Source organism: Anopheles arabiensis, chromosome 2 (genome assembly GCF_016920715.1).
Source record: "Anopheles arabiensis isolate DONGOLA chromosome 2, AaraD3, whole genome shotgun sequence".
In the NCBI taxonomy this organism is placed as follows: Eukaryota; Metazoa; Arthropoda; class Insecta; order Diptera; family Culicidae; genus Anopheles; species Anopheles arabiensis.
The window spans coordinates 109458859-109476425 of NC_053517.1; the positions used below are offsets into that span (position 1 = coordinate 109458859).

At 46.2% G+C, this 17567-nt stretch overlaps 4 protein-coding genes across 6 annotated transcripts; 3 read left to right on the forward strand and 1 right to left on the reverse strand.

Annotated features, from left to right (window-relative positions):
- The first annotated feature begins 760 nt into the window (after window positions 1-760).
- On the forward strand, window positions 761-4964 carry LOC120898311 (sulfhydryl oxidase 1). The gene is made up of 2 exons (XM_040303980.1): window positions 761-1575; window positions 2951-4964. Exons 1-2 carry the CDS (start codon window positions 1071-1073, stop codon window positions 4543-4545), a joined length of 2100 nt encoding a protein of 699 aa, XP_040159914.1. The 5' UTR covers window positions 761-1070; the 3' UTR covers window positions 4546-4964.
- A 144-nt stretch (window positions 4965-5108) lies between these two features.
- LOC120898316 (signal recognition particle 9 kDa protein) lies at window positions 5109-5660 on the reverse strand. The gene has a single exon (XM_040303992.1). The coding sequence runs from the start codon at window positions 5448-5450 to the stop codon at window positions 5217-5219; it is 234 nt and encodes a 77-aa protein (XP_040159926.1). The 5' UTR covers window positions 5451-5660; the 3' UTR covers window positions 5109-5216.
- Window positions 5661-5751: 91 nt separating this feature from the next.
- On the forward strand, window positions 5752-7256 carry LOC120898314 (polyprenol reductase-like). The gene has a single exon (XM_040303990.1). The coding sequence runs from the start codon at window positions 6127-6129 to the stop codon at window positions 7072-7074; it is 948 nt and encodes a 315-aa protein (XP_040159924.1). The 5' UTR covers window positions 5752-6126; the 3' UTR covers window positions 7075-7256.
- A 163-nt stretch (window positions 7257-7419) lies between these two features.
- Window positions 7420-17405, forward strand: LOC120893422 (flotillin-1). 3 transcript variants are annotated; one of them, XM_040295280.1, is made up of 8 exons: window positions 7420-7703; window positions 9272-9347; window positions 9537-9891; window positions 10795-10812; window positions 13207-13677; window positions 13747-13890; window positions 13966-14130; window positions 15573-17405. In XM_040295280.1, exons 1-8 carry the CDS (start codon window positions 7652-7654, stop codon window positions 15588-15590), a joined length of 1299 nt encoding a protein of 432 aa, XP_040151214.1. In that variant the 5' UTR covers window positions 7420-7651; the 3' UTR covers window positions 15591-17405. The 3 variants fall into 3 exon arrangements, with proteins under 3 accessions (XP_040151214.1, XP_040151215.1, XP_040151216.1); XM_040295281.1 differs by lacking the exon at window positions 10795-10812 and adding an exon at window positions 11624-11632; XM_040295282.1 differs by lacking the exon at window positions 10795-10812.
- The last annotated feature ends 162 nt before the right edge of the window (window positions 17406-17567 follow it).

Here is a 17567-nt window from a genome sequence, read left to right on the forward strand (position 1 = left end):
GCGACTGTAACGATAAATGTTTTATTTTATACAATTTGGAATAGATATATTTAAACTTGCGCATTATATATTTCTGCTGCAGAATAATAACATTACCTTCTTTACGATATGTATGAAACACAAAATTCATAAAAAATTAAATTAAAAAATAGTCACTTTTTTTGTAAAAACTCCCCATAACTACACGATTGCACACCCCTGTAAAGTCTGAGAGAGTGAGCAAATGTGAGAGAATTGTGCGAGCTAAAGGTAAGTCTACACGTGCTTTGCTCAATGTATCAGCTGCTTGGAACAGAATAATATAATAATGCTTCTTATGACATTCATGTTGGTGTGCAGAATGTTGTGATAATATGAGATTTATATTGTGACTAGCTATTGAATTATCGAATAATCCTATTGCATCGTAAAACTGAAGAAGAAAACTCCTTTGAAAATAACGATCTTTCATGCAAGTAAACTGTAGCATGAGATTATTTTTCAAGCAAATGTTCAAATTCCAAATTATTGTCAATATTTAATGGGCATCATATTCCAGAATAATTATTTCTAAGCTAAAAGAGCAGTAGCTTTACTAAAGAAATAAACTGTAAAAGATAGTAATATCTGCGAAATTAAAGCATTTTAAGAAGGGGGAGTTGAAATAAAACGACTCACAACAAAATTTGCACTTATCAAGACATTCATCACAACAAACGCGCTTAGGCGATGGTCACGTGACAGCCAACGACGCCTGCACTTGCAGCGCAGACGTGTACGGGCAGCTAGCAGAGACCGCAGCCTAACCAGCGCAACAAAAACATACACGTCGTACCAACAACACACACCACACAAGTGCGTACGTAATTTTTTCGCCAACCAAATGGTTCGCGCTGCTGCCCCATTCCGAAACAGTGACTGCCCGCGACTAGTCCACCTCGACTGCACATCAAGCGCGATGGCACAGTGCCAGTGAAAGGGAAATCGAGTCGAGTACTCCCGTGCGGCGGTGAACAACAACATATCGAACCCGTACTTCCGCAGTGCAATACAATCCCCTTGCAGCACAAGGGGTTGGTAGCAAACGTGTAATGGTGGTGGTGCGTGTGGCAACTTCCGGCTCCTACCATCGGCCACACATCGGATCGTCCGCTGCGTGGCTGCTGCTGCTGCTGCTGGCGGTGAGCACCGTCGACCTCGGCACCGGCGGTGCGGTCGGACTGCGGGAACGGCTGAGCATCTACGAGCAGAAGCGCTACCAGCGCCAGATCGAGGAAAGTGAAAACAGCGGCCTGTACGATGCGACCGATTCCGTGATATCGCTCACGGCGGCCAATCTGAAGCAGCGGGTGTTTAACCAACCGCACGCATCGCTGGTCGAGTTTTACAACTCGTACTGCGGGTTTTGTCGCCGGTTCGCACCGATCTGGAAGCAGCTCGCCTCGGACATACTCGGCTGGCAGAAGCTGGTCCACGTAACCGCGCTGGACTGCTCGCGGGACGAAAACAATGCAATCTGCCGGGAGTTCGAGGTGATGGCCTATCCGACGATCCGGTTCTTTTCACCGTATTACGCAGATGGCGAGCAGAAGATAGGTAAGCAGCACCACCGCGCACCAGCCTACTAGATGGTGTACAGGAAAAAAGAAAAAAACGCACAACCGTATACCGCCCTCCACTATCTCTGCTTGTTTCCTAGGAATTGATTGTTCTTGAAGGGCACCGGTGCCGCCAAAAAAAAGCAAAGTGCACACATCAGCAATGAGCAACACCTATCAGGGGTCGGGTGTGATTTGTTATACAAATGGCTTTTTCTGTTCCTGTTGCACTATCAGAAGGCTTTTACATCAATTCTATTTCAAAGCTCGGTGCTCGCTGTGCGCCCTGCTACGCTTTCGACGGCGCGGACAGTGTGTTCCTTTATTTAGATGTTTTTCTTTCCAAAACCGGTAGTCAACCGTTTCTGGTGTTGATTCAGCTGGAAATGTGTACACATCAACAGTTTTCTCTTTTAACGGACAGAAGGGCGGTGGTGCTGAAAATCTACCTTCATTCAGTACGTCCTTATACTGGGCCCATTCTCGCACGCGCTTAAATCCAAGCGTTATCGTTTGGAGTGCGTTCTGAAGACGATAATCGTCTCGTTTTAAAGATGGCTGACGTGATTCATTTTTTAAAATTTACGATAAGTTTGAAAAATTACACTTTGGTGGAAAAAATGTGGACTGAAAGACTTTTTTCATCACACTTACAACGCTTCCTTTCCTATCTATTTTCTCTCCGTCTCCGTACACTGCTCGTGTGGCAGCAGGTGCAACATTTCATAATGCACCCACCCAACTCCTATCGAAACAACAACCCCCCCACCGGTCGCGACCCCTTATCAAAAGACATTACATACATTTTCTTCCCTTTTCGATTTCGCAAACGCAAAACAAACGTGCCTTTCGCGGGGGCAGGCGTGCTGTGCTGCTCGGTTCCGTTTCGCCTGGCAAATCACAATCGTCCCGCTGTTTTTCACGCTTCTCTCTAACCCACTTGCTCTGTGGTTGTTAAATTGCAACAAACTGCATTGTGGTGCAGTTTACATTTCCAAACAAGCTCTTTTCTTTTTTGCGCATTCTTGAGCGCTGATTGTCGGTGGCTGGTTCAACTATTGGTGGTTCCCTCGATCCAGGGTCCCAATTATGAAATTAAGGAATCGTTTCTGCTGGTCTAGAATTTATTATCCGCCAATCTGGACAACTTTAGGTGATGCGATTCCTCCTCTCCAATCGTTCCCGCTTGCCTTTGAATTATGCCATTCACGAATCCCGCAAACAAACCGGTTCCAGTTCAATTATTTGTAATTTCACTAACTACGATAAATTGAAGCCTATTGTGTGCGAAATCCAGTGTCCGAAAGCCGTCGTAAACAATCCATGCCTTTTGATATAAACATCTTGTTCCGCTTTCCCCTCTGCTCACTCAGGAGAACCAGTGAAAGAGCACGATGAGCAGCGCATCATTGACCGGTTGGTCGAGTACATGCAGCGGGTCGAGAACAGACCAACCAACTGGCCCAACCTAACCGCCATCAATCGGACGGACGATAAGTCCGCGCTGTTTGATGTTACCTCGTTGCCTGGTGCCGCCGCCAGGCCCAAGTACGTTTACCTGATCAACGAAAAGGACGCCAATGCAACGGTCGGTTTGCAGGTGATTCTCGACTTTCACGATACACCGGACGTTAGCGTGTACCGGGTGCATGATCCCACGCTTCCCTCCAACGGTCTCTCCGTGGTGGATGGCACCTCACTGAGCGTCATCAACCTACCGATCGATGAGTTCGGTCGCGATAAGGTACGCGATGCGATACGGTTGCATCTGCGCCAGCATCACATCGTCGTGACGGACGTATCGACCAAGTCGACCAAGAAAGCGGGCGATGGTGCCGGTGCGGCAGGAGGCGATGGTGGTGGTGGTGGCGGTACGACCGAGCAGAACATATCCGCACTGATGGAGCAAAAGCAGGAAGCGGCAATACGGGCCAAGGTGAAGGAACTCGGGGCGGCCGTCGTGTACCAGGCCGATCTGGAGGAAGCGGTACGGTTCGCGCTGTTCCACGAGATTGGCCGGTACAAAACGATCGAAGGCGATCGGTTGGTGGCGTTGCGCAACTTTCTCAACGTGCTCGTGCGCTACTTCCCGTTCAACGATAATGGGCGCCGATTCCTGACCGAGGTGCGCCAGTACGTGCTGAACGCGGGCGAGAAACGGCTCGACGGGGAAGCGTTTGTGGCACGCGTGAAAGCGCTCGAAACGGAACGGAAGCCGGTGTTCTCGTCGAACCACTGGATCGGGTGCTCCGGCTCGAAGGAAGGCTTGCGCCGGTATCCGTGCGGTCTGTGGACGCTGTTTCACTACCTAACGGTGCAGGCCGCCGAGAGCGATCTGTCCAACAGTCCGCTGGAGGTGCTGGAAGCGATGCACGGCTACATCAAGAACTATTTCGGCTGCTCCGAGTGTTCGCAGCACTTCCAGCAGATGGCCGACCGGAACCGCATCTGGCAGGTGGCGACGAAGGACGATGCCGTGCTGTGGCTGTGGTCGAGCCACAACGAGGTCAACAAGCGGCTGTCGGGCGATGCGACCGAAGATCCCGACCATCCCAAGGTGCAATTTCCGACCGCGAGCGATTGTGCGCAGTGCAGGCGCAAGATCCTGACCAACCACCACAACCACCAGCAGTACACGATGGAGGACGGGAACGAGTGGAATCTGATGGAGGTGCTGAGCTACCTGAAGCACATGTACGCGTACGAACGGCGCAATCTGTTCGGCCTGCACGACAGCAGCCTGGCGCCGCAGGGGTCCGAGGGTCGGTCGGAATGGGGCGGTGCGGCGGCTTCCGGCGCTCAGACGAGCTACCATTCGTACGGTAACGTGCTGAGCGATATCGACATCCGGTTCAGTGCACTGCTGTACATTACCTGCATCGTGATGATTGTGATTGCGATCAAGATGGTCGTGAAGCGAGGTTACCGGAAGAAGATGTACCCACACGACATACTGGGCAAAGTGTAAACCGGTACGGGGAACAGGGGAACACAGACTGTATCCTGCACAACATTCCACACATGGGGGGGGGGAAGGAGAGCAGATCGTCGTTTCGATAATGCTCAGCAAAGTGACGAAGTTAGGAAGTGCTGCGTTGAAGCCAATTCAACGGACACGGGCGGCGCTCACCAGGGAAGCAACCACCAGTACTGATGATTTTACGATTTCTATTTTATCCTTGCCAAACTCTACCCCAAAGAGAGGGTTTTGTAACTCGTTGTTACTATTATGGACGCAGCTTGACCGCCTAAAAATGCCATCTAGTTAAACAGGAGCTAATGGACCGAATGATTCGCTCTTCTTTACATTCTGACGTGCATGGCTCCCGTCTTTCGGGAGGAGATAAAGTTATTCTGACTAAATAAATACTAAACCAATACTGCAAATTGTTCGACTTGGGGGGTTTTCCATCCTGAAAGTGTATGGAAGAGAACGACGTTATTCAACGGTCCATTCGTGGAATTTGCTTACCAGTTTTGGTTCTTTCGGATGGCTCTTTGGGGAACACAGTTTCCACACACTCATCCGGAGATCTTTCACTTAACAATATAGTTCAATGTTTATTTTAAATCCCTTGCCTCGTTCGTATCAATCCGCTTTTCGGTTCGCTTCCAAGCTAGCTGCCCTGTCCTGTGTTCCTACTCCTTCGATGCCATCATCTGTATCAGATTGCCGGAGAACTTTTCGATCCGCCTCAGCTCGGACAGGACCTCCGTTTTGTACTGCACGCACTTGGCATTGTCGGTCAGCTTCAGCACTACCGCTCCTCGCTGGTGCGTGTACTTCATCGTAAACCGACACTGGCACGGATTCGCCATGTACATGTTTTCTGCCGCAATCTCGAAGTCTTCCCACGACTTTACATACACCATTTTGTTGTTGCTGCTCTGTGTTCCGGCTGTGGTTCGAGGAGATACAATGCCGGCTGTCCGCCTACCAACACAATTCCTGCAGGACACGTTTTTGTCTTGCGTTCGTTCCGTTTCCTTTCGCTAATTGTTTCTTCCAAATTTCGACGACGTGCGGCGGTGTTTGTGTGGCGTGTACTGTCGCCTTTTGACACAACACTTCATTCGTGGCGGACAGCTATTCAGCACAATCTGTCAAACACCGGCAAAGCTGCTGAGTTTACGTTCTTGTTTGTGAATTTTCGCGCTTTGGAAAGGAAAAGCAATTGTATGAAAAATATTCATAAATCAACATATTTGCGTTTGTAGCCCACATTGCTAGAGAAATAACAGACATGCGCGTTATTTTCGTTTTCCATTTCAAACTAAACCTTCGGCTCTATACACCTTGGCCATCGCGATGTAAACAAACGGCTTCAAGATCATCCGCACGCAACGGGATTGAGAAGAGAGAAGAAAAAAAAACAGGTGCTAAATACTCATGTGGCGTGTCCTACTTCCGCACGATCAGTCGCTTGCAACGGAGGGGCGATGGCTTCGTGTTAGCAAATCGGTGGAATTTCTTTAGCTAATCGAGAGAGTTCGCCGTGATTAACTGCAACCAACCACCCAGTGAAGAGAGTTCGCGGTCATCATCATCATGTTCCCGTGGTTCGATATTCGGTCGATCAATTTGATCAACTTTCTGTTCGCCAACCTCATCGTGACGGTCGTAGTGCTCGGTGGACTGTTGGCAACCATCGAAAAGCATCTGCCCACCGCCATCCGGCAGACGTTCCGGTATGGCAAGCATGCGCTGAAGGGGTCGCCGGACCGATTGGTGTCCCTGCTGGAGGTCCCGAAGGCGTGGTTCAAACATTTTTACGTCTTTGCTGCCCTCTGGTCGGTTGCCGGATTTGCCGTCATGATGGAGACCTACCTCACTGGCCAGCCAGCGCGGGACTACGTAATCGCCTTCCTCGACACGATGGCAACCAACAAGCGCATGGTGCGCACCACGCCTACCGAGACGATGGTTGCCATGACGCTGATCACGCTGCAGTGCTTGCGCCGGTTCTACGAGACCTGGTTCGTGCAGGTGTTCTCGAGCAAGCTGAAAATCAACCTGTCCGCGTACCTCGTCGGGTACATCCATTACTTCGGTACGATCGTGGCGATCCTAGCGCAGGCGGAGGGTTTCACCCGCGCCGGCCCCGTCTCGCTGCCCACCAACGGATATCGGTTCGAGCCCAGCGTCCGGTTGGCCCTGTGCGTTGGCGTGTTTTGCTACGCCTGGTACCACCAGTACCTGTCGAACGTGATCCTGGCCAACCTGCGCAAGGACAAGGCGGGCAAAGTGGTGAGCCAGAAGCACAGCCTGCCGACCGGCGACTACTTTGAGGCCGTATCCTCGCCCCACATGTTCTTCGAGATCGTGATGTACGTCGTGCTGTTCTGTGTGCTGCACCGGAACAGTACGATGGTGTACGTGCTGCTGTGGGTCCTTTCGAATCAGCTGATGAACTCGTGGCTCACCCACCAGTGGTACGTGGAAAACTTTCCCAACTATCCCAAGCAAAGGAAAGCGCTCGTACCGTTCGTTCTGTGAGACCAATGGACGGGAGGGTGGGGACAATGTCATTCCGGGTGTTGGGTATTTTTCGATTTAGGAAAAAACGGGTACAATCTAAATCGTTTCTGTTTGGTGCTAACCTTAATTGTAAGATCTTTACTGGTACTTTCACACTTTTATAAAGTGAAATAAAACTGTTAATATGTCTCCTCTTCTAATTTTGTTCTGTTATGAAAAGGTTCGTGGAAAGAAAAGCACACTCCGCACTTCCGAAATACAAATCGATGAAATTTATGTAGCAAATTTTGACCATTCGAACAATCGCCTCTATACCACTGTGCTCGATGCTTCATCGAACAAACCGCCAGGGGGAGCTACTTTATTCCAAGAAATTTCGGCCTGCATCAATTGCGATTAGATGTGTTGTGCTTAGCGGTGCGCTCGTGAAAACGATCCAAATTCCTGGTGGTTTGCAAACGAATCTCGTGCAGAAAACAGCACCCGTCCAACGACTACATCATCCACCAACCGTGCGTGCTGTTAGTTGGTCGAAAATCGAACCGCGAAAACGGTGAAAAGTGTGTTGTGATAAGAGCGTGAAGGAAGCAGCGCGATGGTTTGGGGGTTTGTTACTTGCGGCCCGAACGAGGCCTTGGTAGTATCAGGTACGGGAAAAGAGAGAGGGAGAGTGTGTGTGTGCGTGTGAGAGAGCGAGCGAGCGAGAGAACATAAACGCTTCATCCCTTTAATTTCATCCATCCCTCCCACCAAATCTAATGCGTCTTGTGTGTGGCGTCAAAAAGACGGGCATCACAGCCCCATCCCAGCGACGACAGATATGGGCGGTAGAGAAAAAGAGAAGGAAGGATTGCTGATCTGTGTTGTGTATTGGTGCGAAGAGCAATGCAAAGAGTGACATCATTCTGCAAAACTACAAAACCGGCGCTTCTGTTTGGGATGGAGAATTCCCACCCTGGGCGGGATTGATGGCAAATAGTTCTAGAGCTGTCGAAAACATAAGAAATTGGACACCACAGTACACAACTAGAACCGTGTCAAACTTTAAGGCAGACAAGTGAGAGCAAACAAAATCGACCAACCATTTTTAGCATTTTTATGGCCTCCGAGCACACGCTAGAGGACGAATTTTTAATCTCAACTTGCGTCCCCAGGCTACTGCGAACTCAGATGAAAAAGAAAAGCCCCTGCCTACAGACTGGTACTGCATACAGAGGAAAATCGATACTGTAAAACAAAAAGGACCAGAGCAGTAGGCCTTCATTCATTTCACACTGTCTGTCCTACCGCTCTTGTTTGTCCTCCCATTTTTTACCATTTTTTTCTTCTTCTTCATTAAAGCATAGAGTTAAAGCATGCAATAAACATCACAGCACAACACACAGACACGGATGGGAGGGATATATAAATATACATTTCTCCGCAAGCGCGCTTGTTGGCCGCCGCGCAAACGCTTTCACCGGGGCAAAAGGCTTGACGGCTTGTTTGGGGTTTGGGGCAAAAGGCTGGAAAACCGTCGCCGCGCGGTTGTGCTAGTGGTTGCGTGTAGATGTGTGAGTGTGTGTGTGTCTCTATTATCTATAGGTGTCCTGAAAGTGTCACGAGGATGTATCGATTTTTGCCCCATCCTTTCCATGTTCCGGTGTGAGTGAGTGGTTTGAAGCCATCCGTGGCTTTTTCTTTTATTTTTCTCCGCGCGTCCACCGGTGCGCCACCGGTTCCCAGCCTACTTTGCCGCTATGCTCGTGCTTTCTGGGGGTTTTCCGGGGGGAGCGGAACATCTAGGCCAACAAGTTTGTTTTTTGAAAATGGTTTGCATGTGTTTGGACGGTTAACTTTAAAATGTTACCTCAAAGGAACGCATCGAGCCAAACTTTGGTGCAGTAATTAACTTGGCAGGCAAAACAATCAACAACGTTCGCTGTATTGGAATGTTTTTGCGCTAACATCGACCACTCGAAATAAAAAACGAATCTTTGCTCTGGAATAGAAAATGTGTTTATTTTTAGAATAACGATGGTAAACTATCGCTTGTGCAACATGAAACGGACCGTTATGTTATATACAAGCGTAATACATTGAGCGTCGTTTCCTCGCCATGCTCCTTACATCCTTACCCACGCAGCTCAGCAGGCTGTTGCTTCCGGCCGCGTTACTAGGTTAATTAAATTGTGTGTTTTTTGTTGGTTTTTCTGTCACCGCCTTCTACTTTCAGGATGTTGCCACATGAAGCCACTGTTGGTTCCTGGCGGTCGGGCATTCGTTTGGCCTTCGATTCAACAAGTGCAAAGGTAATAAACTCTTGCCAATTGGCCAATCGGCAGCGAACGTAAACAAAACACCCAAACTCCCGACTGGCCCTCGAATGAATTATGTTCCAAAGGAGGGGGGACACTAGATATAGACGAATGCAATAGATAGCTTATCTTTCGAATTGTTTTGAACTAACGTTTGATTCGACACTTCCCCATTTGTGGCAGAATCTCGCTCAACACCATGACGCTGCAGGTGGAAAGCCCGACCGTGTACACCAGCCAGGGCGTGCCGATCTCCGTGACCGGCATCGCGCAGGTGAAGATCCAGGGCCAGAACGAGGACATGCTGCTGACGGCGTGCGAGCAGTTCCTCGGCAAATCGGAAGCCGAAATCCAGCACATCGCCCTGGTGACGCTCGAAGGCCACCAGCGTGCCATCATGGGCTCGATGACGGTCGAGGAGATCTACAAGGATCGCAAGAAGTTCTCGAAACAGGTGTTCGAGGTCGCTTCGTCCGACCTGGTCAACATGGGCATTACCGTCGTGTCCTACACGCTGAAGGATATCCGCGATGAGGAGGTAAGCAGAAACCACCGGGCGGACCACTGCCCCATTTGTGCGCGCGCACTTCGTCCCTTTGTTGGCCATGTGCTCCGAAGATGCCACAACGGGAATCCGGTCCTCTATCACAGTTTACCGCTACCCATATCTACCCAGCAAGGGGACACACATTGCCATCAAACAAATGCGGTCCGTCCCGTTCCATCGCAATTCATGCGATTCAAAGTTCGCCGAAGAAGAGTTCTATTTTCATCTTCTTTATCTATCCACACCATCCACCTACCGCTAACTGTCCGAATGTTCTGTTTCATGTTCTCTATTCACTTTCAAATGTTTTCCTCCTTCTCTCTCACACACACACACATATATCTTTAATTCACCTTCTTTACCACTGTCTTACCTATATCTACTTTACTCTACTTCATATTCGCCTCTGTAACTAGGACCCTTTTCCCCCCTCAAATCATCACCACCGCGTACCCCGTAGTTTGTAGGAGCGTATGAGCTATAAGTTAAAAGTTAAATTAGTATTTGAATCGGCAACGAGTTTTCTTTAACGAGCTTGAACGGTTCCACACGGTGTGCAGATTGCCTTATGCCCATCGGAACGCAAGCTCAATGCAGTTTGAACAGATTCGAACATCTTATTACATTCACTGGAAGGAGTTTTAGTTTTGATATTTTGTATCTTATTTTATACTTTTATTTTCATAATATGTATCTAGTTCAACGGGACAAATGGGGTAAGAAGTTTCAAAATTTATTTATTTTTTTCTCCATGAATTGGCTTAAATTGTCCCTTTCCCGGTATGCGATGTAGCTGAAAGTGCTTTATCCTTTCAAAAGCCCTCACAAAAGAGTGTTCGTTTATGGTTTGTTTTTTTCTTTTATTTTTATATTTCCTCTCAAAATTGTTTCAAGTTCAACGGGTCAAATAGGGTAAGAACTTCTTATTATTTTACAACGATAATTGGTTTACTCTGTATAACAATTGATGTAGCAGTATCAGGCGGGCTTATACAATGCGAATGATGTAGAACTAAGCAATAAATTGCGCTGCATGTAGGATAAATGAGGATGGATTAACGTTAATTATAAAAAATACAAACTAATTCTACAATAAGTCTGGGTATAACTCAAGCTGCGCATCGTGTAAGGAACTAACGATCTCTCTTAAACCTCTGCCAGAGTTGGGCTTCATATTCCTATTCCTTTACATCAAAACAACTCTAACCCTAGTACGCATTTACGATTAAGCTAAAGAGAATAAGTTTTATGCTTTCTGCTTACATATACAATTCATTAGAATATTGTAACTTCTTTGCCATTCTTCCTTTCACACAACACCAGCTACTATTACTACTACTATTACTACTATTACTACTCTACCATCCTGCGAACCTCAATCGTCAACAGTAGGCCATTTCTTCTACTTCCCCTACTTCCCCACTGTCGATGAAATGATCAGCAGCAGCAATCGACCCCCGTTCTCGTCCTTTTAGTAGCTGTCGATGGCTGCTCTTTCACCTTCTCTCTGTCTCTATCTCTATCTATTTCTCTCCATCTCTCTCCATCTATCTGTCTATCTCTGCTCTGCGCTAACGCTATTACGCCAGCAGGCGTGTTGGTCTCTTGCCGTATCCTCCTTTTCATTGGTTCTCTCTTTTTTCTTTTCTTCTTTTGTCTTTTTTCGTGTACCTCTCTTTAACCCGCTAACGAATAAAATAACAATGTGTTTTGATAATGTAAGGGTGCTAAGGTATGTTAATTCAACTCTCGACTCCATTTGTTTTGTTATTGTTTTGTTTTCTTCTCCAGAACAAGAACCACCTCTTTTTTTCTATTTTATTTTTCTCACCATTAATGATTTTCCACTCAGACATTCACCATGTGTATATCGTTTTGTTTTACTGTCGATCGCCCACATTACCGGTCACTACACTACTACTACTACTAGGGCCTAGGGCTAGGGCTAGCCAACAACACAAAGCCATACACTTATTTGTACACATTTTAACACTGAATTACTTCATCCCACCCCAAAGAGGGAGCGGAGCAGGAAAAAAACAAGTTCCCTCTGTTGTAACAAGCTTTTGGGGAAAACACACACATGCACATACTCTAGTTTGAACATAACTACATTTCTTACATTACAATTTAAACACATTTTAGTCGATAGGTGGTCGACACCTCACACTGAACAATAGAATTGATTTTAACACACACACACGCACATAAAACGGTTCGATTCGAACATTCCTCCCGTGCCACAAACCGTAGTAGAGTTTGAACATTTGTGCTGTATTATTTATGAGCTCTTGTGTATATTTTTCGAACATATTCGCGTGCCTACCTTTATTTTTTAATTTTTATGTAAATATTGTAAAGCTGCGAAAGTATCAGATGCCTCATCAATTTGTTCTACGCCAAAGTAGAATACAATTTCATAAAAAATAATGTAAATGAGTTAGTAAAATGCTCATTGTTCGAGCTTACACGAACCGTGGCTGCAGCTTTGTTAAATAGTGCAGATTCGAGTTTCTTTTAGCTCAATTAACCAACCAAAAGTCCAATGATGCGTGTTTTGCTTTCATACCGCAAAATGCTTTGTTTGCCCTAGAATGTATTATTATTATTACTACTATTAATCTTATTATTGTTGAGGTCTAATTTATCATTTTTGCCATCAGCTTACCGGCAAGCTTTCTCCTAAATTTAGTCCAAAAAATACTCCGGAACTAATATCGCTAACCCACAGCATGACTTTATGGTTCCTTAAAAAAGGATTGCGGCCGCCAAGATACGAACCATTTCCCCCCTCCCGCCCAAATGCATTGCTGCTTACACATTTGAATAATCCCTTGCTCAAAGCTTACCGTCACGTACCCGCTACTCGAATACTCGCTTTTCCTTAACAATCTCCATAGTGTGTGTGTGGTTTGGTTGATAAATAGAGTAAACAAACAAACGATTTTCCCACAACGTGCTCTTAATGTGTGTGTGTATGATTTTTTTTAAATTCTTTCGCGTATCCCTGATTGTGTGAATTGCTGTACGTTCGTACGTATGTGTGTATGTGTGTAAGAGCGTGTGTGTGTGTGCGTTTGAATATTTAATTTCTCACTGTTTGGTTTGTAAGTATTATTTCTTTGTCTAGAGGAATATTATAGTGCGCAAATGTGTTACTTTTAGCCTTTTCCTCACATTGTACATCCACTCTTATATGGTGCCTGTCGCGGCAAGAAATAGCGTTGAAATGTGATTTAAACTAACCGCACTTTGGAACTGCGTGTCCCTTCTTTCCGTTTCTTTACCCTTTTTTAATACAAAAAGGGATACCTGAAAAGCCTCGGTATGGCCCGTACGGCGGAAGTGAAGCGCGATGCACGGATCGGCGAGGCGGAGGCCCGGTGCGATGCGACGATCAAGGAAGCGATTGCCGAGGAGCAACGGATGGCGGCCCGCTTCCTGAACGACACCGAGATCGCGAAGGCCCAGCGTGACTTCGAGCTGAAGAAGGCCGTGTACGATGTGGAGGTGCAGACGAAGAAGGCCGAGGCGGAGATGGCGTACGAGCTGCAGGCGGCCAAGACGAAGCAGCGCATCAAGGAGGAGCAGATGCAGATTAAGGTGGTCGAGCGTACGCAGGAAATTGCGGTCCAGGAGCAGGAAATGCAGCGCCGCGAGCGCGAGCTGGAGGCCACCATCCGCCGGCCGGCCGAGGCCGAGAAGTATAAGCTGGAGAAGTTGGCCGAAGCGAACAAGCTGCGCGTCATCCTGGAGGCGGAAGCAGAAGCGGAAGCGGTTAGTATAGCGGTTGCTGTGACCACCATGCTGTGTTGGGTTTTTTAATCACAAATTTGTTGCTTGCAGATAAAGGTACGCGGAGAGGCGGAAGCGTTTGCCATCGCTGCCAAATCGAAGGCCGAAGCGGAACAGATGGCCAAGAAGGCGGAAGCTTGGAGAGAGTACCGTGAGGCAGCCATGGTCGATATGTTGTTGGATACACTGCCAAAGGTTGGTACTGCGGTGGGGTGAGGGGATTAGCTTGGTTTCAAAATGCTAAATTCGCGCGTTCAATTCTTCCGACAGGTTGCGGCAGAAGTGGCGGCACCACTGTCGCAGGCGAAGAAAATCACGATGGTATCGAGCGGCAACGGTGAGGTCGGTGCCGTGAAGCTGACCGGCGAGGTGCTACAGATCGTGAACAAAATCCCGGAGCTGGTCAAATCCATCACCGGGGTTGATATCTCGCGGGTAAATCAAAACCATAAGTACATCTAAACAATACCCACCACCACCACCAATCCCCGTAACCGGCACAACACAACATGCTTTCACACACACATCCACACACAATTATCATTCACAACGAGATTACGTTCTGCAACACAATAACACGTCCCATCATCATCATCAACTTCATCATCAGTCATCATCAGATAGCAAACTGCTAGCGCGTCGGTAGTGTGGAAGCAATTGGCACCAAAGAGGCCCGTTTGGGTGTAAAACCCCCAATTTTCAGCAACCCGCTTCTATTCGGCTTATTTAGTTAGTTCGGAGTAAACGAAAAATTAAACGCATAAAAGGGACGATAGTGAAAATTGTAGAAGTATCGTACGCGGCATCAATAGGATAGAATGACTGCTGTAGTAGCAATCATTGTGGCAAAACGTATCTAAACCTTACTAGGATAAATGATTAGTTTTTTTAGAAAGTAGAAAGAGAAAAAGGCGCTCTAGGCGGCTCTAGGCGAATTAGTTGTATCATCATTATTATTAGAACTATTTAAATGCTTTAATTTCGGTAGCTGTTTCCGTTCTCCCGCTAGCTCTTTACTTCCTTCTATTCTCTTATTTATAATTTCTGTTGTTTGCAGGCAGTATTTGATCTACCGTCGACAGAGGTGGTAATGGAATTGCATCCAGAAGTGATAGTTTAAGCTATTTAACATGAACATTGAATTGGGTTAGATTATTTTATGACAAATTATGTTAGGCTAGCTGTATTGTGTTATTTGCCTTTTTGATTCTCCTGTACACGATTCCATTTGCTAATCGTCAATGGGGGAACACAAGCCGAACCCTCCGAAACTAACACTACTGCTACGTTCAACATACTACTTCCTCCTTCCCATCATACACTACTACCACCACTGCGCCAACATGACCAACGGACACCGTAACACACGCACACACATTCACGATTTCCACCAGAGACACAACGACTTTAGATATTGCTTGTGGTCCGCTCAAGGCGATCGGCACTACGACTGGTGGGGAAGGTTATTTCGGAATCGCGTGAGTGTATTTCGATTAGTAGAGTAGCATCCGTTTTCCATAGAGCAGCTTCAGTTTTTGGACAGTCGTGTTTCGGCGGCAGTTCGACGTAGCACACGAATAGTTTCATCTTAGAAGCAAGATCTTTCTGCGCGTTATCGTTTCTTTACATCGAATGTCTGTCTCATGACATCATATCCTTCGCACATCATATCTCCTTAACACATCTACACACTTCACCATACATACATGCCATTTTTCTCTTTCAAATACGCACTTATTATTCGAAACTCGCTCCTGAATTGTGCTTCTTTTAAAGATTGCTGCTTGCTGCCACCTGTTGATGCGATTTATGATTTTTCTCTCTCTTTCTCTCGCAAAACCCTCCCCTAATAACAAACCCCATTTTTATTTTTCTAGTCCGTACACGCTGGTTAAATGAGCCCGAAAGGTTACGATAAAACAGAAAACCTGTGCAGGACTTGCGTCTTAGCATCCTGCCTGTTCAACAATTTAACATTTTTTGCAAAACGAAGAAAGTCGCGGAAAAGGACAAAGTTACACACTCACACACCCGGGGTACGCAAGCGGATGGTCCAGGGAAGAGTGGACGCACAGCGTCTCCGATCGATCGTCAGCGAACGAACCACAGAACCACTTGACACCAGCCATAATAGGAGATGATATATGTAGTCCCGCGGCGGGGTATCGTTGTTAATGTTTGTATTCTCTATATTGGAATAATTTTTCCTCTGTCATTTTCCACTGCAAATGTATGCCTGGGGGTCGTACCGGAAAGAGGGCGGGCGGGTGTTTCACAAGTTCGGATGTGTGTGTGTGGCGCACAAGCTTTATCTTTTATTATTCGAACTATTTTCTGTTGTTTATTATACCTCTTCCAGTTACGTTATTTCCTGTGTTATGTTTAAGCTTTATCTTATATTTCATTTAGCAAGGCTTAAGTTGTTGAGGTATGAAGGTATAATTTTTCAGGGTTTAGGGGTAGTTTAAGCATTGTTACATTCGATGATGTTCACGCTCACACACACACACGCACTCAAAACACACACAATCCTCCAACAGATGCCAACCAGTCTCAGTGTAGATGCTATTTTGGTAGCCTTAGCGCAAGGAACCATGTACCAGGCGGTGTTAGAGGGATCAACACAGCAGGATGTGTGGAGTAAACTTTGTATCTACTTCTCAGTATCACTTTTAGTCTAGTCACTGCCGCGGAAATACTTTGCACAACTAACCAGCCACCACTTTCGAATCGATCAAAACGTGTGTGATTTACATTCAGCGTTTGCCATTAATGAATTCATTGCAAAGCCACACTCTCACTCCGTTATACAGTTAGTTTGATGAAATCATTAGAAAAACGTTTAAAGAAGCAGGGAAACATTACTCTTTTGTGCATTTTATTTCGCATTATTTCGATATAGAGCTATATACTCACTGTTCGGGTGGAAGTTGCGAGCGTGTGTAACACCTTAAAGTAAAACCCATTCTCCATCCATTGACTTGGCCTATTTCCGGTAAAATCCGTAAATCCGTAAAATCGATACTTAGCAAATGAGGATAGACAGGCTTGCTTGCGGAGCTTGCACAAGCGTATGAGAAATGCATTTTTGTATGTACACACAAGTTCGCGTAAATCGTAACCATACTCTACTCTAGCGAACCTATAGATTTCATTTCAAATAATTATATAATTAACGAGATGTCGCTAAACGGCGTATACTTTCCTCTCCCAGTGTTCGAAATGTACCTTTTTCTCCCTTTCAAAAACAAAAAACAAAACAAAACCGAACGAGATACACAACACAGTTCATCATACACACTTTGTACGAGTAGCTCTGCTATAACAGATGATTTATATGGGCGTCTCCTGCGGGTGGCGTGAAAAATGTGCATAAAGTAACAATTATAGCAACAATTACGAATGCTAACTTTAAACCAATGCAACCCCACATAGAACAACCGAGAAGCGTATATGCACAGCAAAGATAAAGATTAGATGTATTTGACCCAACCCCATCACTCCAAACATGGAATGGAAAACACTCCAAAGGTGCGAAAACACATTAACAAGAAAAAAACATGATATATATTTTGTATTGTAGTTCGGCTTTTTGCGTGTCACGATCGTTCGAGTGTAAAGCAACAAGAACAACAACATGAAGAATATATGTAGGACGAATGGGAGTATAACATCGTAATACTGTGGAAATAAAAACATACGAAAACAAAGCTAAAAACATGTTGATGTTGTAAGTGAGAAAGAAAATATTTAAACATTGGATGAACAATCGATGATCGTTATTTCAAATGAAATGAAAACAATAACGAATTGCTGGACAATGTTCCGGTACGGATAAATCCTCCCATCAACAGATGGCGCCACCAGCTTTT